General features: G+C 41.3%; 1 protein-coding gene across 1 annotated transcript in view; it reads right to left on the bottom strand.

Annotated features, from left to right (window-relative positions):
- LRP5 (LDL receptor related protein 5) overlaps nucleotides 1–23,224 on the bottom strand; it is a 1,224,287-nt gene that overhangs the window by 173,203 nt on the left and 1,027,860 nt on the right. Inside the window, exons 13-14 of the mRNA XM_044065976.1 lie at nucleotides 16,819–17,030; nucleotides 6,034–6,224 (exon numbers count right to left, since the gene is read on the bottom strand). Of these exons, the coding sequence (XP_043921911.1) occupies nucleotides 6,034–6,224; nucleotides 16,819–17,030 (403 nt within the window). The remainder of the gene's footprint in view (nucleotides 1–6,033; nucleotides 6,225–16,818; nucleotides 17,031–23,224) is intronic.

Below are 23,224 nucleotides of genomic sequence, written 5' to 3'. Positions count from 1 at the left end.
ATGAGTGATGCTGTTATCAGGAAAGTGGTACGTTTCTGTAATTTCACATATATGACTGTGTTCAAGTGTCAGAAAAGACGTAACTCAGGTGGTTTATTTTTCAGACTCCTAGTGTTAAGCAGTGCCATCTTACTATACTATAGGGATTTAGACTGTTTTAATTTTATACATTTATTAACTGTTTAAGCCCACAGGACACAAGTGTCCCTTTTCGGGGGTGACCTGATAGGACTGTAGGTCGAGTGACTTACTAGGAGTTGCACAATAAGTAACAAGACCTGGAATTAATCAAACAGTGTACTGTTTATTACAGGAAGAAACTTAACAGTTCAGCACTTCAGTTTTTCTAACTGCCAGACAGAAGTTACTGCTTGCTAGTTTGGAATGTCCAGTAGATGAACTTTGCCTAAAAAGGCAATGTGGTGGCTCCTGTCAGTCATTGCTTCCTATGTCAACAATTAAATGTTACTTTGATCAAAATTGTGCCATCAGCTTTGGAGAAGGCAAAATACTACTTAAGCCCCATGTCTTGTCTCCCAAAGACAAATGCATAGAGGACTCAGCAACACCCCTCTGGATGTTTATCAATGTGGAACATCTATGATCATTCACTGCATTATGAACAAAAGCAAGACCATACCCATACTTTCCTTAAAGGAAGTTAAGGACTTTGGCCACATAATAAATGTTAGCGCGAGAATAACAGGTGACCATGACTCCATTCTTGCACATTCTGAAGAGTGCAATATCAATGTGCAGGACTATAGTGTTGCCTATTAGCACATTAACATTTTTAGGTGGAGCTTCAGCAGCCCTTTAATAGGTTTTAAGAGGTTCAGTAATACTTTCTTAAGAATCTCAGCCTATGTGATTGTACAGATCAGAGGTTGTGATATAACAGCAAGCTGTTTACTGATAGTCCCCAAAATAATATTTACAACTCTCAAAAATTGTACTTGTGAAAGTCAATGAAATGGCTGTCACTAAACATGAAGGAGTTACTACATTGCCTCAGGGTTCCTAAAATAAGCTCTGGCAAAGGAATGGGACAAACTGTGACTCCATGCTAACAGAGACCAGTAAGTGAACACATATTTTGTAAGTAAGTGGCAAACAATCACTAAGAATGAGTGAAAAGAGCTTTACAAGTGCTGCCTACAGTTAGAATGAAGCAAGTCGTCACAGGGTTCAGTTTTAGTTTCAGGGACTGCTAAGGAGCAATAAGGAACTAACACACCAAAAATATCAATGTTAATTCTTATTCAGGAGTAAAGTAACTATTAATTATATTAGAACAGTTCAAATCACTACATGCAGCTCTGGTAAGCTTATCTGGTCCAAACTCAGATGAAACAAGGGCAAACTATAAACACAAGCAATTTAGTGTGGTACAACACCAGCAAGATCAGTAATAGACAGCTCAGCAATGTATGGCAACAAAAAAATTTGACAAATGACTGGAAAATGGGACAGCTCCATCTATAACAAAAAAAAAAAAAAAAGAGAAGACAGCTAAAATCTTCAGTCAGCAAAAAAAAAAAAAAAAAACCCTGACTACTAGTTAGTAAGAAGGTCAAGAAAAAAAACCCAGCAGTTATTCAGAACGATAGTAGTGTAAACATTCCTTTTCTCACTAGGAATAATTACGACAATCACCAGTCTAATGTCACCCACCTGCTGTTTGGCCCAAAACCACATGAAGGGCACGATATAAACTCAATCAACTGATGCCGTAGAACTCCAATAAAACTAGGCAATCCACAACTCAGCATACATTATCTTTGTATACCAGAAGAATGCCCACCCCACCTGACCAATAAAGCTCAAGTCAGTAATAGAAAAAACAGCAAACAAGACAAAAATCCCTAGTAAAAAAAAAGCATTAGATAAAAGTTATAATCAACAACAAAAAAAGAAAAGTTGACATACAGAAGTTGTAGTACAGACCAAAAAATTGTATCAGGTAATTTTAAAGAAAGCTTGGAAAAGTCAGCAGCCAGTTAAGGCAGGTAGGGTAGGACATTTCCTCCTCTTACTAGGAGCAGCTATCACAAAAGTTAGCAACAGCTAGTCCCCAAGTCACTCATCTGCCATCTAGTCCAAACCCAGATGAAGCAAGGGCAAGACGTTACTTAATAGAGTCACATAAAGTCGAACATTAAAATCCTTAGTAATCCCCATCTTAGCACAATAATTCCTCGAGTCCTATAAGGTACAAGTCGCAGTACTGTTTAGGAAGGAAAGAAACATACATGATTGCATAACATGAGATGGAGAGAATGGTTTGAATTGTATGTGAGAATGGTGAGGAAAAGGCAGTTTGGATGGATGGTCTTTCACATACTTCTGTTCCAGCTACTCACGTCTTAGATGCTCACGGCTTTTTTCTGTGAATTCAAGTGTGAGCAACTTGAATACACAGATTTGATCACTAAATGTACCTTGTCTTCTCTGAGGCAATACATTTAGAGATCAGGGGAGTGTTGACAGACCCCTTAAAAAAGGATTTTAACTTGCTGCCGATTGTGAGCACAAGCAGTCTGAGCAGCTGACAGTGAGTTAGAACTTGAGAGACTGGTACTTGAGACAGTAAAGCAGATCCAGAAAGGACTGTGTGGAAGGTAGAGACAAAATAAACATTTTTAAAGAGGATTTTGTTGGGGGAGGTTAAGAAACAGGTAGGCAATTTAAAGTTTATTAAAAACATTGGGGAGTACAGGAAGAGCTCTACTAAAGTAGACTGAGAGATTGAAAGTAGAGGAGTAAGGTACAAGGACTGAAAAGAGCTGACAATGGCGCTAAACATGTTCACCTTTATTCTCACAGAAGAGAGAGTTGGATATCAACATGGAAATAATGAGTAGTGAGGAAAAGGGACATTAAGACAGATACCGAATTTCTGAAACAAACCAGTAACCTCATTCTGACAAAACTTGGGGGGGGGGGGGGCTGGTTGACAGAAAAGAATGCTAAACATCAAAGCCAGGAGGAAAATATGTTACCCCCCAATTCCCTAGAAAGCAGTTACTGCAGTCTCCCTAATATAAAGCCAGAAATGGCCACCTTGTACAGACATATGGAGAGTTCTTTGTCTGAAAAATTCTTGCTGTGAAAATGAATTTTCTGAACCCTTTGAATATTACTATATGCTATATTGCCTGTATTCTCCAGATCCCAAAGGAAATGTCTGGCCTAATTTCTGTGGTTTTTATTTTTAGGAATTAAGTTTCTAATTTAGGATAGCACTTTTTTGACATATTTCTCCCCAACTTACCACACCTTGTTATTTGAATCATGTCTCTGCCCTAACCATTAACCTTAAAGTGGCTGAATTAAAGGATCACAGACCACATAAGCACACTTACTGCAATGAGGAAGTATTGAATGTTGTGCATAAAATGCTTTTGTTTTTGATGTCCAAAAACAAGTTATCAAGATAGCTGAATTGTGCTATTTTGACATACTACTGTCTTGAACAAAAGTTTCAGTGCATTTGACTCTCTTAGATTCTAAATATTGAGTGTTCTCCAGAGGTCATAACATTAAGCTTCTCTCCTTTTTATGGAAAACAGCAGCAAATCCCCACTTTTGTTTGATTTTGCATTGGTCGGGTCTGCCTGGAGTTTGGTAGAGGGATTTAAATTAGTGGTAGTCTTTACAGATATGAAACAACTTTAAAAAAAAAAAAAAAAAAAAAATTTAAACTTTTAGAAAGTTATGGATGTTAGCATCTTAGATGATTACACTCACTCCATTTCTGAGAGTAGTGGCGTGCTTGGCAGAACTGTGAATACCTAAATGGACAGCGCTTCAAACGAAAGATGGTCTTCCACTCTGTTGGAAGTGTAGGGGAGTTGGAGCAATTTCTTTTCTTTTGCGATCAAGGTGAAGTCTAAAGATGAATCATAATGGCTTTTGAGGCAATAAATTGGGATAACAGACACCTGTTGATATGCTACAGTAGTGGAATATAATGCAATAAAATAGAAAGGCAAGTATTCATCTTGCTATGGACACGCTCAAATCACAGTCACTCTACTCGGTATTGCACAGATTGCTCAGAGGTGAAAAGTGTCTCGCCTACAAGGCAATCTCGGACCTTGCCCTACTAGAGATGTCCCATATCCGTAAGTCTAACTCCTCACGCATTACCTGCTCAAAAGGCCTGAATCTAATATGTGACATCAACAAAACCTGCTAGACAGACAGGTTTGTCTCCCAGAGGCTGCCCAGTCTCTGGAACAGACTTCCCATACACATCAAACAGAGTACCTCTCTGACCCTCTGCAAACGCAATCTTGATGAGTGGATGGGAAAACACAAATTTGTCCCAGGGGTTACACCTGTGTCCCTCACTGACAGGGACGACAGGTGTTGACTGAGGTTTCTTTTTGGGGATAAACTCTTGGCTAGGCTTGAAAGGGCCCCAGGGCCATGAGCCTAGTAACCTCCTATAATCCTATGATACGATGATTCCCTCCAGGTGCCCTTCATCCTAGTGGATCTAGGGATTCCCCATCCCTAAGGAATGAATGGGCTTGGATGAGATGGGGAGGCTTAATGGCTGGCAAGCTGAGGGGAAGAAAAGCACCTAGAAAGCAGCGGAATTGCTGGGAAACAGGTTATTACACACAAAGAGAATTGGCCTTGGGCTTTTTTTTTTTTTTTTTTTTTTTTACTAAAATTCTGTCAATAGCTGAAAAACAAACAGAAAAGTGGGCACTGTCAAGCCAGTTGAGAAAGAACTCAAAGCCCTTTTCCGCCTCTGTGATGGAAGGTACAAAATACAGGTTGAAGGCAGGATGCCATTCTTTTTGACAGAACGGAGATCAGCATTAGGCAAGCAGCACAAGTAACAGACTGCCTGAACAACCTGGTGGTAAATAAGCTCCAGCACTGAGCTGAAGCAGTACCTCCAGGTGTCTGCCAAGTCATTCAGTTCTACCAGGGAAAAGTAATGTGCTAGGCAGCTTACTTCCAATCCAAACTACTTTATTGCAGACAGGACAGGATGAATTCTCCTCCCAGTCCCCCACCTATCATTCCATAATACTGCCTACTTACTCAACCTCATCAACACGGATTTCAGGGGATGCAAGGGAAGCTAACACAGTTGTAGTGTGGTGCTCAGTTAAGCATTATATACAAAAGTTTCACTTAATTTTAACATATACATAAGCTTGTGCAATTTGACAGTTTAGCCTCAGAGAAGGTGTAGTGGACCTTTCTGAGAAGCTTAATTATGCTTTCTGCCTTAAGAGCACAACTGATGTGTACACTAAGGAAAGCACAGTATGAAAAACAGAAAAAAAAAAAAAAGACTACACAGTGAAACTTGACACTTGTGACGTGTAAAACATACTTCACAGATGTCAAGATTTTGATGGAATGTTCGCATTTTTCCCTCATATTTTTGGTCTGCTCCTCATGAAATTTGTGGTTTTCTGGCAAATCATGGAGGACTGATATGCTAAAAAAAAACCTCTTCCTCTAGTAAACGTTTTAGTTTATAAGTGCAGTTTTAAAATCTTTCCCTATTTTGACGCCTTTGTCCTCCCCAGTAATTCTGCCTTTGTTCAGATTTCTTGCACTAAGAGTTTGAGATGTATGGTTTAAAGTAATGAAGACAGAAAAAAATATGATCGGCAGAAAACTCACTGTAAGCTGTTCATTTAATGCGATGTTCAATAAAAACAATGAAAACAGTCAATGCCTTGGCAAAGATTTCTTTCAATTACAAAATGAAATGCTCACTTCACAATTTAAATTCTAGTTCCTTTGTTTATGAAGGAAATGGCCAAATACAGTAACATTTAGAAAAAATACACCAGACTACATAAGCCAGTGAAATTCAATTTACTACCACTTCCACATTACTGTTTCAAAAAAAAAAAAAAAAGCACAAGTTGTACTCAAAATGGCTAAATAAAACCTGCCAGACAACCCACTGGCTTTAATCTGTTTGAGATCTGTCTCTGCCCAAAAAAGTTTTCCCAGTTTGCTGGCATATCAAAATGGATAAATAAAACCTACCAGACAAGTCACTGCTTTCAATCCGTTTGAGATCTGCATCCACCCAAAATAGTTTACCCAGTTTGTTGTCAACTTCAAGTGCAACAGGTCGAATGAGTCCAGTTGTAAACAATACTTCTCGCTCTGTCCCGTCCAATGCAGCACGTTCTATTTTAGAAGATCGCTCTTGCATATTAGTAAAGTACATGTATCTGGTGAAACAAAGATTGTTTATTAATTAAAAATGCCGTCATAGTATCCAAACAAAACTAAATACAGATGGGATGGAGAGAGAGAAAAAGTACAGTTGTGTACCTACCATAAATGTAGATGTTCGAGTGTATTCACTGTTGCAGTCATTACACTTGGGTTATCCTGCTGGCAGGCTACCCGCAGTCGGCCTGAATTTCAAAGTCTTGGCCCGGCGCCAGTTGCTGTCGCCTCTTTCCTGATATCAGTGTGCCAGGGGTATATAAGATGCAGCCGACGCCATTTTGTTTAGTTTTTCTTGCCCTAGATGTCAGGTGCCCCCAAGAAGGTAAGCAATACATAATGCTTATAAAAACATGCAGTAAAATAAAAACAATACCTTCATCTACAAGCAAATACACCACATAGGTTGTATAGGATAGAGAAGTATAGACAAGTCCCAGCAAAGAAAGGGGGATGGGGGGGGGGTAACCTGGACTGCAACAGTGAATACACTCGAACATCTACATTTATGGTAGGTACACAACTGTACTATGTTCATCGTTTTTCACTGTTGCAGTCATTACACTTGGGTTGAATCCCAAAGCTGAGGTAGGGCAGCTGGGTCTAAATAGGATTAGGAGTGGCTATGAGGCCCTGCAGAACTGCAGTGGCAAAGCCTGCTCTGGATTTAGAGTAAAGGGGTAAGTGATAATGCTTGGTAAAAGTGTGCACTGAACTCGAAGTTGCAGCCTCCAAAATTTCCTTGGTTGGTACTCATCTGAGAAAGGCTGCTGAAATGGCTGCTGCCCTGGTAGAATGTGGCCTAATATTCTTAGACTGACTTGCCATGCTGTGCATAGCAGAAACAAATGCAGTGTCCTATCCATTTTGAAATGGTCTGCTTTGAGATAACCTTTCCTTGTGATCCTGCAGCATACGCTACAAACAGTTGCTCAGTTTTTCTGAAAGCTTTTGTTTTGTCCAAGTAGAAGCGTAGCTGCCTGTGTATGTCCAAAGAGTGCAGAAGTCTCTCCCCTTTATTCTGGGGATTTGGATAAAATGTTGGCAAATGAATGGTTTGTTTAAGAGCCACACTGGATACTACCTTTGGCATAAATGTTGGGTTTGTCCTTAGAGAAACCCTGTCCGGATGAAAAATGATAAAAGGTTCCACTGCCATTAATGCCTGTAACTCTGAGACTCTTCTTGCTGATGTTATTGCTAGGAGCAGATCAGTTTTCCATGATAAGAATTTTATATCAGCTGTATTGGCTGGCTCAAAAGGAGGCAGTGTGAGCTTTTCCAAGACAAAGTTGAGGTCCCATGTAGGTATCGGTGCCTCTCCTTGGGGGTCTTATGTTTTTTGCCCCTCTGAAGTACTGTCTTAGCAGTGATGTGAGAAAATAGGAGGTTCCGTAATGTAATGAGCTGAAATGGCAGAGGCATGGATCTTAATTGATGAGAAGGATAGGCCTTTGTCCAGCATCTCAGTTAGGTATTGTAAAATCTGAGGAATATTTGGAACAAGTGGTTCAAGTCCTTGTGCCGGGTTCCAAGCACAGAATCTCTTCCATTTTTCTGCATAAGATTTCCTGGTGCTGGGCCTCCTGGCTTCCAAAATGACATCCATAACAGCTTTAGAGAGAGGTGTGCTTTGAGTGGCTATATTATTTGCCATGCAGCCAGATTTAAGGTTATGAGTTGGCTGTGCAGGATCTGACTGTTTTGTTGAGTCAGAAGATGAGGAATTTGAGGTAAAGTCCAGGCTAGGCCTTGAGACAAGCTCTTGAGGATTGGGTACCAGTGCTGGCGTGGCCAGTCTGGGGCAATCAGAATCATTTTTGGCTTCTCTTGTCTGACTTTTAGGAGTACCTTGTGAAGGAGAGGCAGTGGTGGAAAGGCATAAACTGTTAGCGTTTTCCAGCTGAATGATAGAGCATCCACTTTCCATGCTTGTGAGTGATAAGTCCTTGTGCAGAAACTCTGTAGTTGACAGTTGTGAGGGGAGGCAAAAAGACCTATGTCTGGGCATCCCCATTTCCTTGTTATCATGCTGAAGACCTGTGGATCTAGTTTCCACTCATGAGGGTCCATGAGGTTTCTGCTTAGTTCGTCTGCCTGAGTATTTTTCTTTCCTGGCAGGAATTGTGCCTGCAGATGTACTTGATAGGTCAGTGCTGTGTTCCACAAAGTCATGGCTTGCCTGCAGAGGGGATAGGAATGTGTGCCCCCTTGCTTGTTTATGTACCACATAACTGTAGTATTGTCCGTCTTTAGCAATAGTTGTCCTGGATGTAGGAGATCCTTGAAGGTTGTCAGGGCATTCTGTACAGCTAGCATCTCTTTTTGATTGATATGATGCATTTGGTCCGCGGGCCACGTGCCCTGAATACATTTTCCTGCCATGTGTGCCCCCCAGGCATAATCCGATGCATCTGTTGTTAGTGTCTGCCTGGCTGTGGGTAAAGTGAAAGGCTTTCCCTTGTTGTGGTGACAGGCCTGTGCCCACCATCGAAACTCCTGTTGCAGGCAGGGAATAAGAGGTATTATTGTTTCCAGGCTGTGGCAATGTTGAGTACAAACACTTTTTAGATACCATTGTAGTTTTCTCATATGCAGTCCTGCATATGGAATTAGCAGGATGCAGGATGCCTTGAAGCCCAAAGCCTGCAGAATTTTTCTTGCAGGTAGCTGGGTCTTTGTTGCCATTATTTGAAAGTAATGAGCCAGTTGCCTTTGCTTGTCTGGCGTGAGATAACCCATCTGGGCAGTTGTATTTAAGCTTGCACCCAGGAATATTATCTCTTGAGAGGGCACTAGTTTTGATTTATTTTCGTTTACTGTGTACCCTAGGCAAATTAGTAATCTTTTTACAAACACCAGATGCTTTAGAAGAATGTCCTTGCTCTCTGCTTGAATAAGGCAGTCGTCCAAGTAGGGATATATTTGAATTCCTTTTTGTCTGCAATAAGCAATTACTGGTGCCAGGCATTTTGTGAAGACCCTCGGCGCAGTAGATAAGCCAAAGGGCAGTGCAGAGAATTGGTAATGCATTGAACCAGCTATAAATCTGAGGTATCTTTTGCAAGTTTGTCTTATTGGGACATGCAGGTATGCCTCTTTGAGGTCCAAAGTAACTAGCCAAGCCTTCTTGCCCAGCATGGGTAGGAGTTGCTGCAGTGTCAACATTTTGAATTTTGGAACGTCCAGGAAAGTATTTAGAGTAGACAGGTCCAGTATTGGTCTCCAAGCGTTGTCCTTTCTGGGCACCAAGAAAAGTCTTGAGTAAAATCCTTGCCCCTGCTCTTCCTGTGGTACTTTTTGAATAGCCCTCATGTCCATGAGAGCAGAAATTTGTTTTTGTGCCTCTGCCCATTGATTGTGTGGCAGGTCTGGCATACCTTTTGTCCATGGTAGGGTGTGAAAGTGGAACCTGTAACCCTGAGAAACAATATTCAGAACCCATTTGTCCTGGGTGATCATGTGCCAATTTTGTGAGAAAAGTGCTAGCTTTCCCCCTAAGGCTGCTGCCAAAAGGTAAGTGCTTGGCATAGGTAGGGGAAGTAATTGAAATTGTTTCCTATAAGGTTGTGATTTGTCTTCTCCGCCTTTGGGGGCTGAAGCACCCCACTGTTTAGGTCTGTATGAGCCTTGGCGCTGAGATCTGCCTCTTGGGCGTCTGTATCTGCCTCTTTGTGGCCTGTCTGACACTGGAAAGGACCAATTTTTTGAAGGCCAGTTCCTGCTAAATCTGGGTGGCTGAACCTGTAAGAAATCCTTTACTGTCTGCATTGATTTTGCTTTATCCTCCACTTTCTTTAATACCTCTTCTGCCTTAACACCAAACAAAGTATCATGCTGTAATGCAGCATCCAATAATTTTGCTTTAACATGATCAGGTAAACTTTGTTCTTTTAACCAAGCATGCCTTCGAATGACAGAACCTGTAACTGCAGCTCTGCAAGAAGCCTCTAATGAATCAAAACCACATTGCAAAGTATGCTTTCCCACTTGTTCAGCTGCATGTAATAAATCCTGCATTTCCTTATTTTCAGGACATTCTGAGCTTGTAAGCATTTTCTGTTTAAGCAAAGACGTTTGGTATTGTTGATATTTAAGCATGTGAAACTGGCAGTTTAAAGCCCTTACAGCTAAAGTAGCAGAGGTATATACTCCCCCCCCCCCCCATCTATCCAGTGCTCTAGAATCCCTATCAGAGGGAACAGGGTTTTTTGCAGTGGAAGCCTTGACCCCTTTGGGACCCTGAGAAATTGTTTCTGGGTCAGCAGCAGGGTTTTTATACAGAAATTTGTGAGAATCTGGGACCCTGTAGTACTTATCTAGCTTGACTGATGCAGGGAGTAAAGAATCAGGAGATTCAGAAAAAACATCATCAACAATATCTAGTACAGGGGGAATAGCAAGGGGCCTGTGCTGAGGCAGTAAAAGAAAGTCTCTGAGCCTTTTCTTGGATTCTGAATAATCCTGGCTCTCCCAATGGAAATGCTCCTTCACGGTGTGCAAGGTTTCCCCAAAAGAGTAATCCTCAGGAGGAGAGGCTGAAGGGATAGATTCTTCAGCGTCAGAGTCCTCATAGGGAGGAAGAGAATATCCCTCTTCTGAAGAGGAATCAGAGGAAATAGAAACCTGGTCAGAGGAGTCATAGTTAGTGTCTTGCCTAGGCCTTTTATCAGGAGGGGGATGGGAACCCCTGATCAAAGTAATTAGGTCCTCAGCCATTTTAAGCAGCTGTTTCTTTGGCATGGATGACTGTCCAGGAGAATGCTGTACTTGTTTCTTTGTCTTTAATGGTGTTTTAGACTTTGCCTTGGCTGCTGAAGTGGTCTTGATAGTAAGATGTGTAAGGTCTAAAAACACCCTCAGAAGCCGAAGCCTGCTCAGCGGCTCTGGACCCATCTGAGGGAATAATTTCTGTAGGCCCAATACCTTGAGTTTCCAGAGGCCTAGTTGTCTCCACGTGGGAGTGGGAGGCGGCCTGTGGCTCTGAGGTAGCGAGTGTCAGGGGCTGCGAAAGCGCCTCACTGAGAACCGGCCACTGGCCTAGAAGAGACTTCGTCGGTTTTGGACCTCGGATGCCTGTCCTTTTCTTTGTCCTTGCGCTTTTTATGAATTCCGGTTGTCTGTTGTTCCGACGGCATTATATAGTTAAACCTTCGGCCAAAGTAATGTAAAACAAAATCAAACAGACGCTTAATTGTGCATTGGTTGAATCTAGCACTAAACCGACAACTAGCTACGTCGTGGTCAGGGCCTAGGCAAGGAATACAGTAAGAGTGAAAATCCTTATGAGGTATTTGCTTCCCAAAATAAATACAATTATTAACTTTTACTGACATCAGTCTGGAGCAAGAAAAAGTTTCCCCAACGGGGTACTTAGCTTTATTGAAGACTTCAGATCTGAAATTCAATTTCAAAAATCTCAGGAGTCGGCCGACTGGCACTTGCGAACTGCTTTTGCTTCGGGCACCGCGCGGCAAGAAAGACTAAAGAAAATAGCATCGGCTGCATCTTATATATCCCTGGCGCACTGACGTCAGTGAAGAGGCGACAGCAACCGACGCCAGACCAGGACTTTAGAATTCAGGCAGATTGCAGGTAGTCTGCCAGCAGGATAACCCAAGTGTAATGACTGCAACAGTGAAACACGATGAACATCAAACACATACTGGAAAATCATGCAAATGTGTGTATGGGTGTGCTGAAATATCAACACACCTGTACAGAGTGATAAATTCTTCCTCTTCCTATTTCACATCTAAGAAAACAGGCAGAAGTTTATCTTGATCAAGGTAAAAAATTTATTTTTTTTTGGGGGGGGGGGGGGGGGGGTTATCCAACCAGGTCTCATTTTAAATTCTCATTCTCTCTCTCTCTCTCTCTCTCCACCCAGGACTCTACAGGTAATTGTGTACCTAATTAACCACAGCAGAGAAAGGAAACAAAATACATGGTTAGGAACAACTCAAACAGTTGTTCACAGATTCTTGTACAAGTACAGACTTTTGACTTCTACATCCAGCAACTGAATGTAGTAATGTGACAGATATCCGATTCCCATCACTGTTGTACAACAGTTAGGAGTCAGGAGTCAAACAAGGAAGCCAGTATTACTTCACATGATTTCCAGTTCAGCTCAAGGGGAAATTTAATGTTCGTCAACAGAAAGGAAGGAAATATTTATTGACAACTTTCACAATGATAGCATTTAACTAATTAAAAAGCAAACAGACTGAAAGGTAGGAATACCTTAAAAATGAGAATGGAGGCAGGGAATGTAAAGCACTGACTGTTTGCACACCTATACTACAATTCGTTCAAGACTCTTACACATCACTGCAATGACTGGGGAGATTCTCACGCAATGCATCTTCATCTCTTCAAGTGTTTTCACATCCTTGTGACGTCTCTGCCAAATGACATCTTCCAGAAAACAGCCCAATAAAACTGTACCACTGTCATGAGTGATAGACTAAAAATGATACCCTATGAGCTGTGTATGCAAAGTTCCCCCTTCCTCATCTTCCTCTTAAGAGAAATCTGAACCTCCAGCTTGACTAGACAACTCCTTACTCTTAAATCAGCTTTGAGGGTGCAGACATCAAAAGAGACTGTTTATCCCCTGACACTGCAGAAAAAGCTCTCACACTACTCTCTTAAGGTCTTGAATAAAATGATTTAGAGATTCCCATTACTGCAATACTGCTGCAACACAATGCATAGGTCAAATCCTTGCAAAGATGCCCGACAGAAATTTCACCTGATAAGCTTTGCTGTGATTTGTTAATGTTTTCTTCCTCTGCACCACTAACTTGTTCTGTCACTGTTCTGATGCCCTGAAAATAGGAGGGTCACAATATTCCCTCTAGCACGGTACTGTAGTTTGAGATCAGAGTTCCACCATTCTAATGAATGGGATTTTTTAAACACCTTTATTAAATTCAAATATATTGACTAACAACATGGGTACACATACATCAACAGAAAAAAAATTACAAACATTTTTCATTTTCACGCATTCTGCATATTTTTTTTTTTAACAGTTACCATTCACTCCAACATTACATAAACTGCTCAAGTTCTACCTTATCCAAAACTTCATTCCTTCTACTGAACATTATTCTAGATTGTATGGTTCCTAGAAATTCCTATTGCTATGCAGTTTCCTCCCTCCCCATTCTAAACAATCCACCTCCAATTCTTTTACCTCTTTTACAACGTTTAATACTTCAGTTATGGTTGGCTTGATGAACAGGACCATTCAGTATACCTTCCATATGTTATTCTGCTTGGGAAGGCATCACAGACGTTGCTTGCATGCTCACCTCCAAAGGGGTAAAGTAGAGGTTGGCATAAGTACTGTAAGACACTAACAGGGATTAGATACATACCTCACTGGCACACATGCCTTTGGGCTCAAATAGGTTTATCTTTGCTCTTCCTACCATCTTTTTGAAGGTCATTTTATCTCTTTATCTCCTCATGGCAGTGCTCCTTTTGTAAGCCTTTTTAGCGGGAATGCCTTCCCTTGATGATGGCAAACACTATTTGGACACCTACAAAATGGCTTCCATCTTCTGTGTCAGCTGTGCTCTAAGTACTGTTTCCCTACTTTTTCTTTTTGTAAAATCAGCACAAATCTTGCAATCTGCAGAAAGGTGCAACATTTCTAAACAAATGCAGTGAAACAAATAACCTTTGTAATGCGATCTGTCACCCACACCCACATGTTCAAAGTCCGCACAAGCTATACCTTGGGAATGCAATGTACCAAGTAAACCTTCAACAGCAAAGTGTAACAGTGCACCAGAAGTACATAAAAAGAAAGATTTTCCCCAATGTGACACTCTGCTTTTCAAAAACTCTTCATAATTCGTGTCTGATGGTGAAAAATGGACAAAGTGACCATGTAAGTTCTCACTGAGCAGTACGCATGGATGTAGCATGAAAAATCTCATGGCGGCACAAGCCAACATCCTTTTATTTGAAATGCAGACTTGCATCCTATTGCTGGTGGGAACTTGCCTAATTTCCTTATGTCTACAGTGCTTTAGGAATTGGTCAGTTATCAACCAGTGGGCAATTTCCATATGTTAGCAATTTCACTGCAACAGTAATCCACACTAAGAACATCAAACTCTGTAAGGCAGCACCCAAATTCCCACTAACATAGACAATACTATGAAAAAAAACTTAAATTAGTCAAGCTTCTCCTTAACTACATACAAACTATGTGAAAGGTAGATGTAATACAGAACAGCTATTTTTTAAGACCTAACATTTTCTGAAGTGCACTTTACGCTTAGGCTGTAACTAAGAAAAGTATTCGGTCATGTAATAACAGTCCTCTCTTTACTTTCCTGTGAAGTCTCAAGTCGTCTTCTTGTTGAATCTGCAAGTGTTATTCCTATTCTGCAATCATATTATTACAATGTCCAGGATAATCCCTCTCAAAGCTGCTACAAGCAGTAGGTATTATTTAACATCACAGTTGGGCTTTTTGTAGTATTCCTACCTCCTTACAAAAATGAAATTTTGAAACGGCTATTACTATGTATAGTCCTCCAATAGTAAATATTTATTTTAAATGTCGACTGAAAAAGGGCCATCAGATCCAGTTGAATTGACAATAAAATACTTGATTAAAAATAAATAAAATGTACAGAAAGTACCCCGATATACAGCTAATCGAACAAGATGGGAGAAAAAACGGCAGTCAAAATGGAAAATTAAATCTAGAAATCTCAAATATTCCTGTCACTGTGGGAAAAAAAGGATGGAAAAAAAAAAAACAGCAGCATTACCACCATGACCTGTCACAGAGAAAATCTAGTTGACAAATAAGTCTACCTATAATTACTGCCTGAGCTCTCTATCTTTGGAAGTAAATTTGTGATTTCTGAAGACAACACTCTCTTGATGTGCTGGAGAGAGGAATGCATGGCAAATGTGCCTGGACCAATTTAGGCAGAATTTTGTTTTCATACTAATGGCGGTGGTTTGTTTTTGTTGGCTGTTATGAAAGACCATTCATAACAACACACTAATAAAAATAAGGCAAGATGATGAACTCTGTAACACTTTACACTGCAGCACCACACAACAGATTACTTCTGTTTATATACTTAAATGACACACAACTAAAGCAAACCTGCATCATTTTACTCTGTTATGATTTTTATTTCTTTTACATATTTTTGTTATTCAGGTTGTCTAAACAAGTTGAGGTCCATATGGAGTGGAAGCCCAGGAGCACTGTCTTGTTAATGGACTTATTCACAGGTGTACAGTTTGAAATGGAGAATAAGGAAATTAAATCCGTCAGACTAGTATACAATAAACTTTTTTTTTGTAAATACAAGCAATCCTTTGTGGATACTATTTTAAAAAATAAACATTATAATTATTAGTGGCAAATAACAATTCAACTTATTTTATCTGCTTTACTGATAATGCAGAGAAACAAAAATCACCCACCACAATGGTCTTTGGTTAAAGAAGCTTCTGATGCATCAAAATCAGGATACATTATTCACAAACACCAACAGCATTGCTTCATAAGCTAAACAACAATTTGAAGTCAACTGCATTAGTGATATTGCTGTCTGGAAGTATTCCTACAGGACAACCAAAATGGTAAGGGGTGGGAATAGGAAATACAGTGTCTTATTAAGGCTAAAATTCTTCTATAAGGAAATTGTGCTCCACACATCCTTTACACTTGTAAAAGTAAAATATTTCTTATTAAAGGACTTAGCATAACGCATCATCTCTAACAGTAGCCGCTTTCAAATATAGTAAGAACTTTTCACCTCATAACACTTTACTCTGAGAGCTAATTGTTACTCAGGCAGCATAATCTATCCTTCAGCAAGAGTCTAATAAATGTGATAACGGCACAGCTGGCAAATTTCTAGTGTGACTGCATTCAAGCAGCTTTTCCACTCAGTTAATAAAAACAATGAATAAATAAATAAATCAATGAATGAATAACACAGCTGCATTAACATCTGTGAACATTTCTCATGACTACACTACTACTACTGAGAGCAAGATCCAATCACTAACAGAATTCCATGCATATATGACCTCTGACAATAAGATAGGACTTCCACTGAGGTCAAGTATTCAACTCAAACAATGTAGTACAACTGTCAAATTCTGAAACTGCAAAAAAGAACCCATCGAGAAGAATATGGTATGCAAGTGAACGGGATGGCAGCTACACAGCCTACAGAAAGCTGTTCACTAGATTGTCTACTTTAGAGTATTTGTAATGCAGTTATCAGTTCTGGAAGGCTAAGTCCAACCTCTACCTGGCTGGTTCTCCCTTCTGGTATCTTGCCTTTGCTACATGTTTCACTGGGGCTCTAAACCTTTTGTGATGGCCAGCTACTAACTCTTTTTGACAATGCAAAACCACAGTACTGGGTTGTCACCTAAAAGCCACTACATACTGCTGAACAGAACATCTAATTAGTATATTCTGCAAAATCTGGCAAAATGCTTAACTAAACAATGGAATACTTGAGAAAAACAGATGAAAAAATACAAAATTATCTCAACAAATTAAAGGCACAATAACAGAAAGCCTACCCTCTTTCAGAATTGACGACAATGGCTCTTGGTCGGTCATGGTCTCCCTTTAGTACAATGCCTATAGCTTCTCCATCAAGCCTGTGAACATTAATTGTGTTAGTGGTCTCACACGTCCAATACAAGGTGCGGCTATAGATATCTAAACTCAGGTCATGAGGTTGCCTTTCTGGATTTTGACCTTGATTTGCAGCAGACATAATGACAAAAGCCTGTAAAAAATAAATAAATTTGCAATGATTCGAGAGCCATAAAAATGCTAAACATAATGGATTAACGCTGCAAAAGCACATGCTTAAAATGTGAACTGACAATCCCGAAGTTTGACATTTATATCTAATTAACACATTCTTTAATCACTATCTGTTACACATACATGAAAACCATGTAAAGATATAACTCAAGCTCCCTTAAACATTCAATAGTCCGTTTACAAAGTAATCAGATGGCCTCACCCCATGACAGAGTGACACAGTTTTCACAGATGTTAGAAAAACATAAGGCAAGACTGTTACATTTTTGAGATCTAGATGCAAAGGAACTCTGCATCTATAAGTCTTTTGTAGTAATATTACAGTAAACTCTCAGTTAACCAGAACTCAAGCAACCAGAACTCTCAAGCAACCAGAAAAAAAAAATGAAGAAATACAGTAGAATTTTCATGTGTTGCACTTTCTGCTCTCCCCCAAGAAACATATCTTACGTTTTTAGAGTTTTAAAAAGGAAAATAGGAATAAATTCCTTCTCTCCCCAGCCAAAGAAAGTACAGTTGTGTACACTTACCATAAATGTAGATGTTCCAGTGCATTCACTGTTGCAGTCATCACATTTGGGTTATCTGCTTGCAGTAGCCCTCAGTCGGCCTGATTAACAAAGTCTTGGGTCCTGTGAAGGTTGCTGTCCCTTCTTCTGTGATGTCAGGTGGTCAGGGGTATAAAACATGCACCTGACGCCATTACATCAGTTTTTCTTGCCCCAGATGTCAGGTGCCCCCCTAATGGGAAGCAATTAAATCTATAAATATACAAGGTTATACCTCCAACAAAAAAGCAAATACACCAAAAAGCTTTTGAGCATAATAAAGGAGAGTAGAGGTATAGCCAAAAGAAGTAAGGGGGCTGGAGGGAGGGTAACCAGGACTGCAAAACAGTGAATACACTAACATCTGCATTTATGCTAAGTGTACACAACTGTACTATGTTCTTCATGTTTCACTGTTGCAGTCATCACATTTGGGTAGATTCCCAAAGCTAAGGATGGGAGGAAGAATTCAGATAGCATTAGGACCAGCTCTAAGGCCCTGCAAAACTGCAGTGGCAAAGTAAGCTCTGGATTTAGAGAAAACTGGCAGATGGTAATGCTTGGTGAAAGTATGTACAGAACTCCAGGTAGCAGCTTCTAGGATGTCCCTGGTAGGGACACCTCTGAGAAAGGCTGTAGAGGTAGATGCAGCCCTGGTTGAGTGGGGTCTAATCCCCTGTGGAACAGGTTTACCATGGTGCTTGTAACAGAAATGAATGCAATGGCCCATCCATTTGGAAATGGTTTGCTTTGAAATAGCCTTCCCCTCTGCCCCTGCAACAAATGCCACCAGCAGTTGGTCAGATTTCCTTTGAGATTTAGTCCTGTCCAAGTAGAATCTAAGTTGTCTGTGCACATCTAAGGAGTGCAGTATCCACCCCCCTTTGTTCTGTGGATTAGGAAAGAAGGTTGGCAAATGAATGGACTGATTGAGGGCCACACTGGATACCACCTTGGGCATGAATGAGGGATTGGTCCTGAGAGACACCCTGTCCACAAGAAAGATGATGAAAGGCACCACTGTCATGAGGGCCTGTAATTCAGATACCCTTCTTGCTGAAGTGATTGCTAAAAGGAAAGCTGTTTTCCAAGAAAATAATTTTAAGTCTGCAGTAGCAGCTGGCTCAAAAGGAGGAAGAGTGAGTTTTTCCAATACAAAGTTAAGGTCCCAGGCTGGAGTAAGAGCTTTCCTGGGTGGTCATAAATTTTTGGCCCCGCTGAGGAACTGCTTGAGCAGTGGATAAGAGAAGAGGGGAGGTTCTGTGCTATTGTGTGTCTTTCGGCTTTTCCTGGTTAGGGGTCGCCACAGCGGAACTCCGGTCCACTAATGATTGGCAGTCGAGTTTTACGTGCTGGCTTGCTAGGCCTAACGCACAACCTTCAACGAAGGAACGCCCATTCACGCATGTCGCCAGTCAGAAGACGCTCTAACTGAGAATCGAAAGGGCAACGTCTAACTGTGAGGCGACAATAATGAGCTGAAATGGCTGAGGCATGAATTTTGATGGAGGAAAAAGACAGGCCTTTGTGAAGCATCTCAGTTAAGTATTGTAAAATCTGAGGTAAATTGGGCACTGCTGTGCTCATCCCTTGAGATTGGTTCCAGGCACAGAATCTTTTCCATTTTTCAGCATAAGATTTTCTAGTACTAGGCCTCCTTTCCTCCAAAATTATATCCATCACTGGTTTACTGAGGGATGGTAAATGAGAGATTAGGTAATTAGCCAGGCTGCAAGGTTCAGTTTTTGAAGCTGAGGGTGCAGGATCTGGTTCTCCTGCTGAGACAATAGGGTAGGAGTCTGGAGCAGGTGCCATGGGGCCAACAGTGACACACTGCGCAAGAGAGGGTACCAGTGTTGGCGTGGCCAGTCTGGTGCAGTCAAAATCGTCCTTGGTTTGTCATGTTTGATCTTTAGTAGTACTTTGGAGAGCATAGGCAGAGTAGGGTAAGGCATAAACTGATAGGTTTTTCCAGCTGAATAACAGAGCATCCACTTTGTAAGCTTGTTTGTGGGGAGTCCTTGTGCAAAATGTGTCCAACTGATAGTTCTGGGGGGAGGCAAACAGGTCTATATCTGGGCTCTCCCATTTGCTTGTCAACATGTTGAAAATCCTTGGTTCCAGTTTCCACTCGTGTGGGTCCATGAGGTTTCTGCTTAGTTCGTCTGCCAGTGTATTTAGTTTTCCTGGCAGGAATTGAGCTTGTAGATGCACTTGACAGTTCAGGGCTGTGTTCCACAATGCCATGGCTAGTCTGCAGAGGGGCTAAGAATGTGTACCTCCCTGCTTGTTTATGTACCACATAACAGTGGTGTTGTCCGTCTTTACCATTAATTGTCCTGCAAGAATGTGGTCCTTGAAGGCTGTCAGAGCATTCTGTACAGCTAACATTTCTTTTTGATTGATATGCAGGTGCATTTGATTTGGGTTCGATTTACCCTGAATGCACTTCCCTGCCAGATGAGCCCCCCATGCATAGTCAGATGCATCTGTTGTTAAGGTTTGGGCAGCACGGGGTAGTGTGAATGGTAGTCCATTGTTTTGGTGGCAGGCCTCTGCCCACCAAAGAAACTCTAGGCATAGGCAAGGTACGATAGGAATCACTGCTTCTAGATCCTGAGAATGTTGACACCATAGGCTTTTTACATACCACTGTAGTTTCCTCATATGCAGTCTTGCATATGGAATTAGAAGAAAGCAGGAGGCCATGAACCCCATGGCTTGTAGTATTTGCCTTGCAGATAGCAGGGTTTTTGTGGCCACTTGTTTGATGTGGGTTGTCAAATGAATTTGTTTCTCTGGCGTGAGGAAAGCCATCTGGAAAGTTGTACTCAAGCTTGCTCCCAGGAATATAATTTGTTGATAGGGTACCAGGTGTGATTTCTTTTCATTTATGGTGTACCCCAGACAAGTAAGCACCCATTGTACAAAGGCCAGATGATTCAAAAGTATGTCCTGGCTTTCTGCCTGAATTAAACAATCGTCCAGGTATGGGTATATTTGAATATTTCTTTGCCTGCAAAAATGCAATGACTGGAGCTAGGCACTTTGTAAATACCATGGGTGCAGTAAACAAGTCAAAGGGCAGTGTAGAGAACTGATAATGTGTGTAGTCTGCTTTGAAGCGTAGGTATCTTCTGCAAGATTCCCTGATTGGGATGTGCAGGTATGCTTCCTTTAAATCTAGTGTTGCCAACCAGGCATCTTTGCCTAGCATAGGGAGCAATTGGTGAAGAGTAAGCATCTTGAATTTTGGAATCACTAAAAAGGTGTTTAGAGTAGACAGGTCCAGGACAGGACGCCGTGAATGGTCTTTTCCAGGTACCAGGGAAAAGTCTCGAGTAGAAACCTTGTCCCTTTTCCTCTTCTGGTACCAACTGACTAGCCCCCATGCTTAAGAGAGAAAGTACTTGCTTTTGGGCCTCTGCCCATTTATTTGGGGGTAAATCTGGCCACCCACTTGGTATTGGTAATGCGTGGAAGTGAAATCTGTACCCCTGGGACACTATATTTAGAACCCATTTGTCCTGGGTAATGAGTTCCCAGTTCTTTGCATGAAAAGCAATCTTTCCCCCCAAAGAGGCAGTTAGGTAAGAAGTGCTTGCAAGTTTCAAAAGGAAGTCATTGAGACAGTTTACCACAGGGGGGAGTTTTATTACTCCCAGATTTGGAAGTGGAGGCCCCCCACTGCTTAGTCCTGTGAGTACCCTTGGACTGAAGCTTGGGAGCTCTGCTGGATCTGTGTTTGGACTGACAAGGTCGGGAAGAGGCAGGAAAGGACCAGTTCTTGGAAGGCTAATGCCTACTAAACCTTGGAGGCTGTACTTGTAAAAAATCTTTAACAGTTTGCATAGATTTTGCTTTTTCCTCCATCTTTTAAGAACTTCTTCTGCCTTACTGCCAAACAAGCGGTCCTGCTTTAAGGGAGCATCCAGTAATTTCACTTTAACATGATCTGGAAGGACTGCTCTTTAAGCCAAGCATGCCTTCTAAGTACAGACCCAGTTACATCAGCCCTGCAAGATGCCTCTAGTGAATCAAAACCACATTGAAAAGTATGTTTTCCAACTTGTTCAGCTGAGTGCAGTAAATCTTGTAAATCCTTATTTTCAGCACAATCAGGAATCAACATCATTTTCTGTTTAAGCAATGTGATAATATGCTGCTGATACTTTAACATATGAAACTGGCAGTTTAAGGCCCTAATGGCCAAAGTTGCAGAAGTGTATATCTTCTTACCCCATCTATCCAGCGCCCTGGAGTCTCTATCAGAGGGGGTAGGATTTTTGGCAGTAGTAGCTTTAATACCCTTGGGTCCCTGTGAAATGGTCTCAGGGTCCGCAGTAGGATTTTTAAAAAGGAACTTGAGAGTCAGGGACCATATAGTATCTATGAGGTTTCCTGGGAACAGGAGGTAAAGAATCAGGGGCCAAGCTAGATTCCGAAAAGGCATCATCAACAATGTCTAGTACAGGAGGTATGGCTAAAGGCCTGTGCTGGGGCAGTAGTAAGAAATCCCTAAGCTTCTTTTTAGAATCAGAGAAATCCTGACCTTCCCAACAAAAATGCTCCCTGAGAGTATGCAAGGTTTCACCAAAAGAGAAATCCTCTGGGGGAGGAACAGAGTCCTCCGCATCAGAATCCTCATAGGTAGATAAGGGAAATCCTGGTCATCAGAGGAAACAGAAAATTCAGAATCCTGATCAGAAGGTATCATAAGCAAACTCAGTCATAGGTCTCTTAGAGGGGAAAGGCCGTCTTCCCCTGATTAAAGTAATAAAGTCTTCAGCCATTCTTATTTGTTTTTTTAGCCACAGAGGCCTGACCATGCGGTCTGGGCATCAGTTTTCTAAACATGGTACGAGGTTTAGGCCTTGAAGAAGAAGATGGCATTGGTTTAATATGCAAGTCAGTAGGCCTGAATACACCCTCAAAAGCCGGTGCCTGCACAGCGGCTCCGGACCCATCCAAGGTAGAGACATCCGCAGGTTCCACAATTGAAAAATCTTGCGGCATACCGGACTCCGAATGGGTCTCAGTAGAGGCCTGCTAATCTGAAGTAGCAGGTATCAGGGGCTGCGAAAGCACTTCACTGAGCACTGGTGAACTGGCAAATGACTTAGGAGAAGCCTCGTCGGCAGCTTTGGACCTAGGCAGCCTGTCTCTGTCTTTATCTTTGCATTTTTTCGGAATGTTGGTAGTCGGATGGCTTACCGAAGACAAATCAGGATAATTGAACCGAGCACCAAAATATTTAGAAGCAAAAATATACCGATGATGGATAGTTCGTGGTTTAAATAAGGCACAAAACCGGCAGCAAGGTACGTCGTGGTCAGGGCCGAGGCAAGGAATACAGTAAGAATGAAAATCTTTATGAGGCATTTGCTTTCCAGAAGTAATGCAACTATTTACTTTTACTGACATCGGTTTAGAGCAAGAAAAAGTTTCCCCAACGGGGTACTTAGCTTTTAGTTGAAGACTTCGGTTCTGAAACTTGAAAACAAAAGTTTCAGGAGTCTGCTAACCGGCACTTGTGAACTGCTTCTGCTTCGGGCACCGCACGGCAAGAAAGACTGGTGTAAAGGTGTTGGCTGCATGTTTTATA

The sequence above is a fragment of the Protopterus annectens genome, chromosome 3.part0 (assembly GCF_019279795.1).
Source record: "Protopterus annectens isolate FY-2018-M chromosome 3.part0, PAN1.0, whole genome shotgun sequence".
Classification (NCBI taxonomy): domain Eukaryota; kingdom Metazoa; phylum Chordata; order Ceratodontiformes; family Protopteridae; genus Protopterus; species Protopterus annectens.
This window is presented reverse-complemented; position numbering and strand designations above follow the sequence as displayed.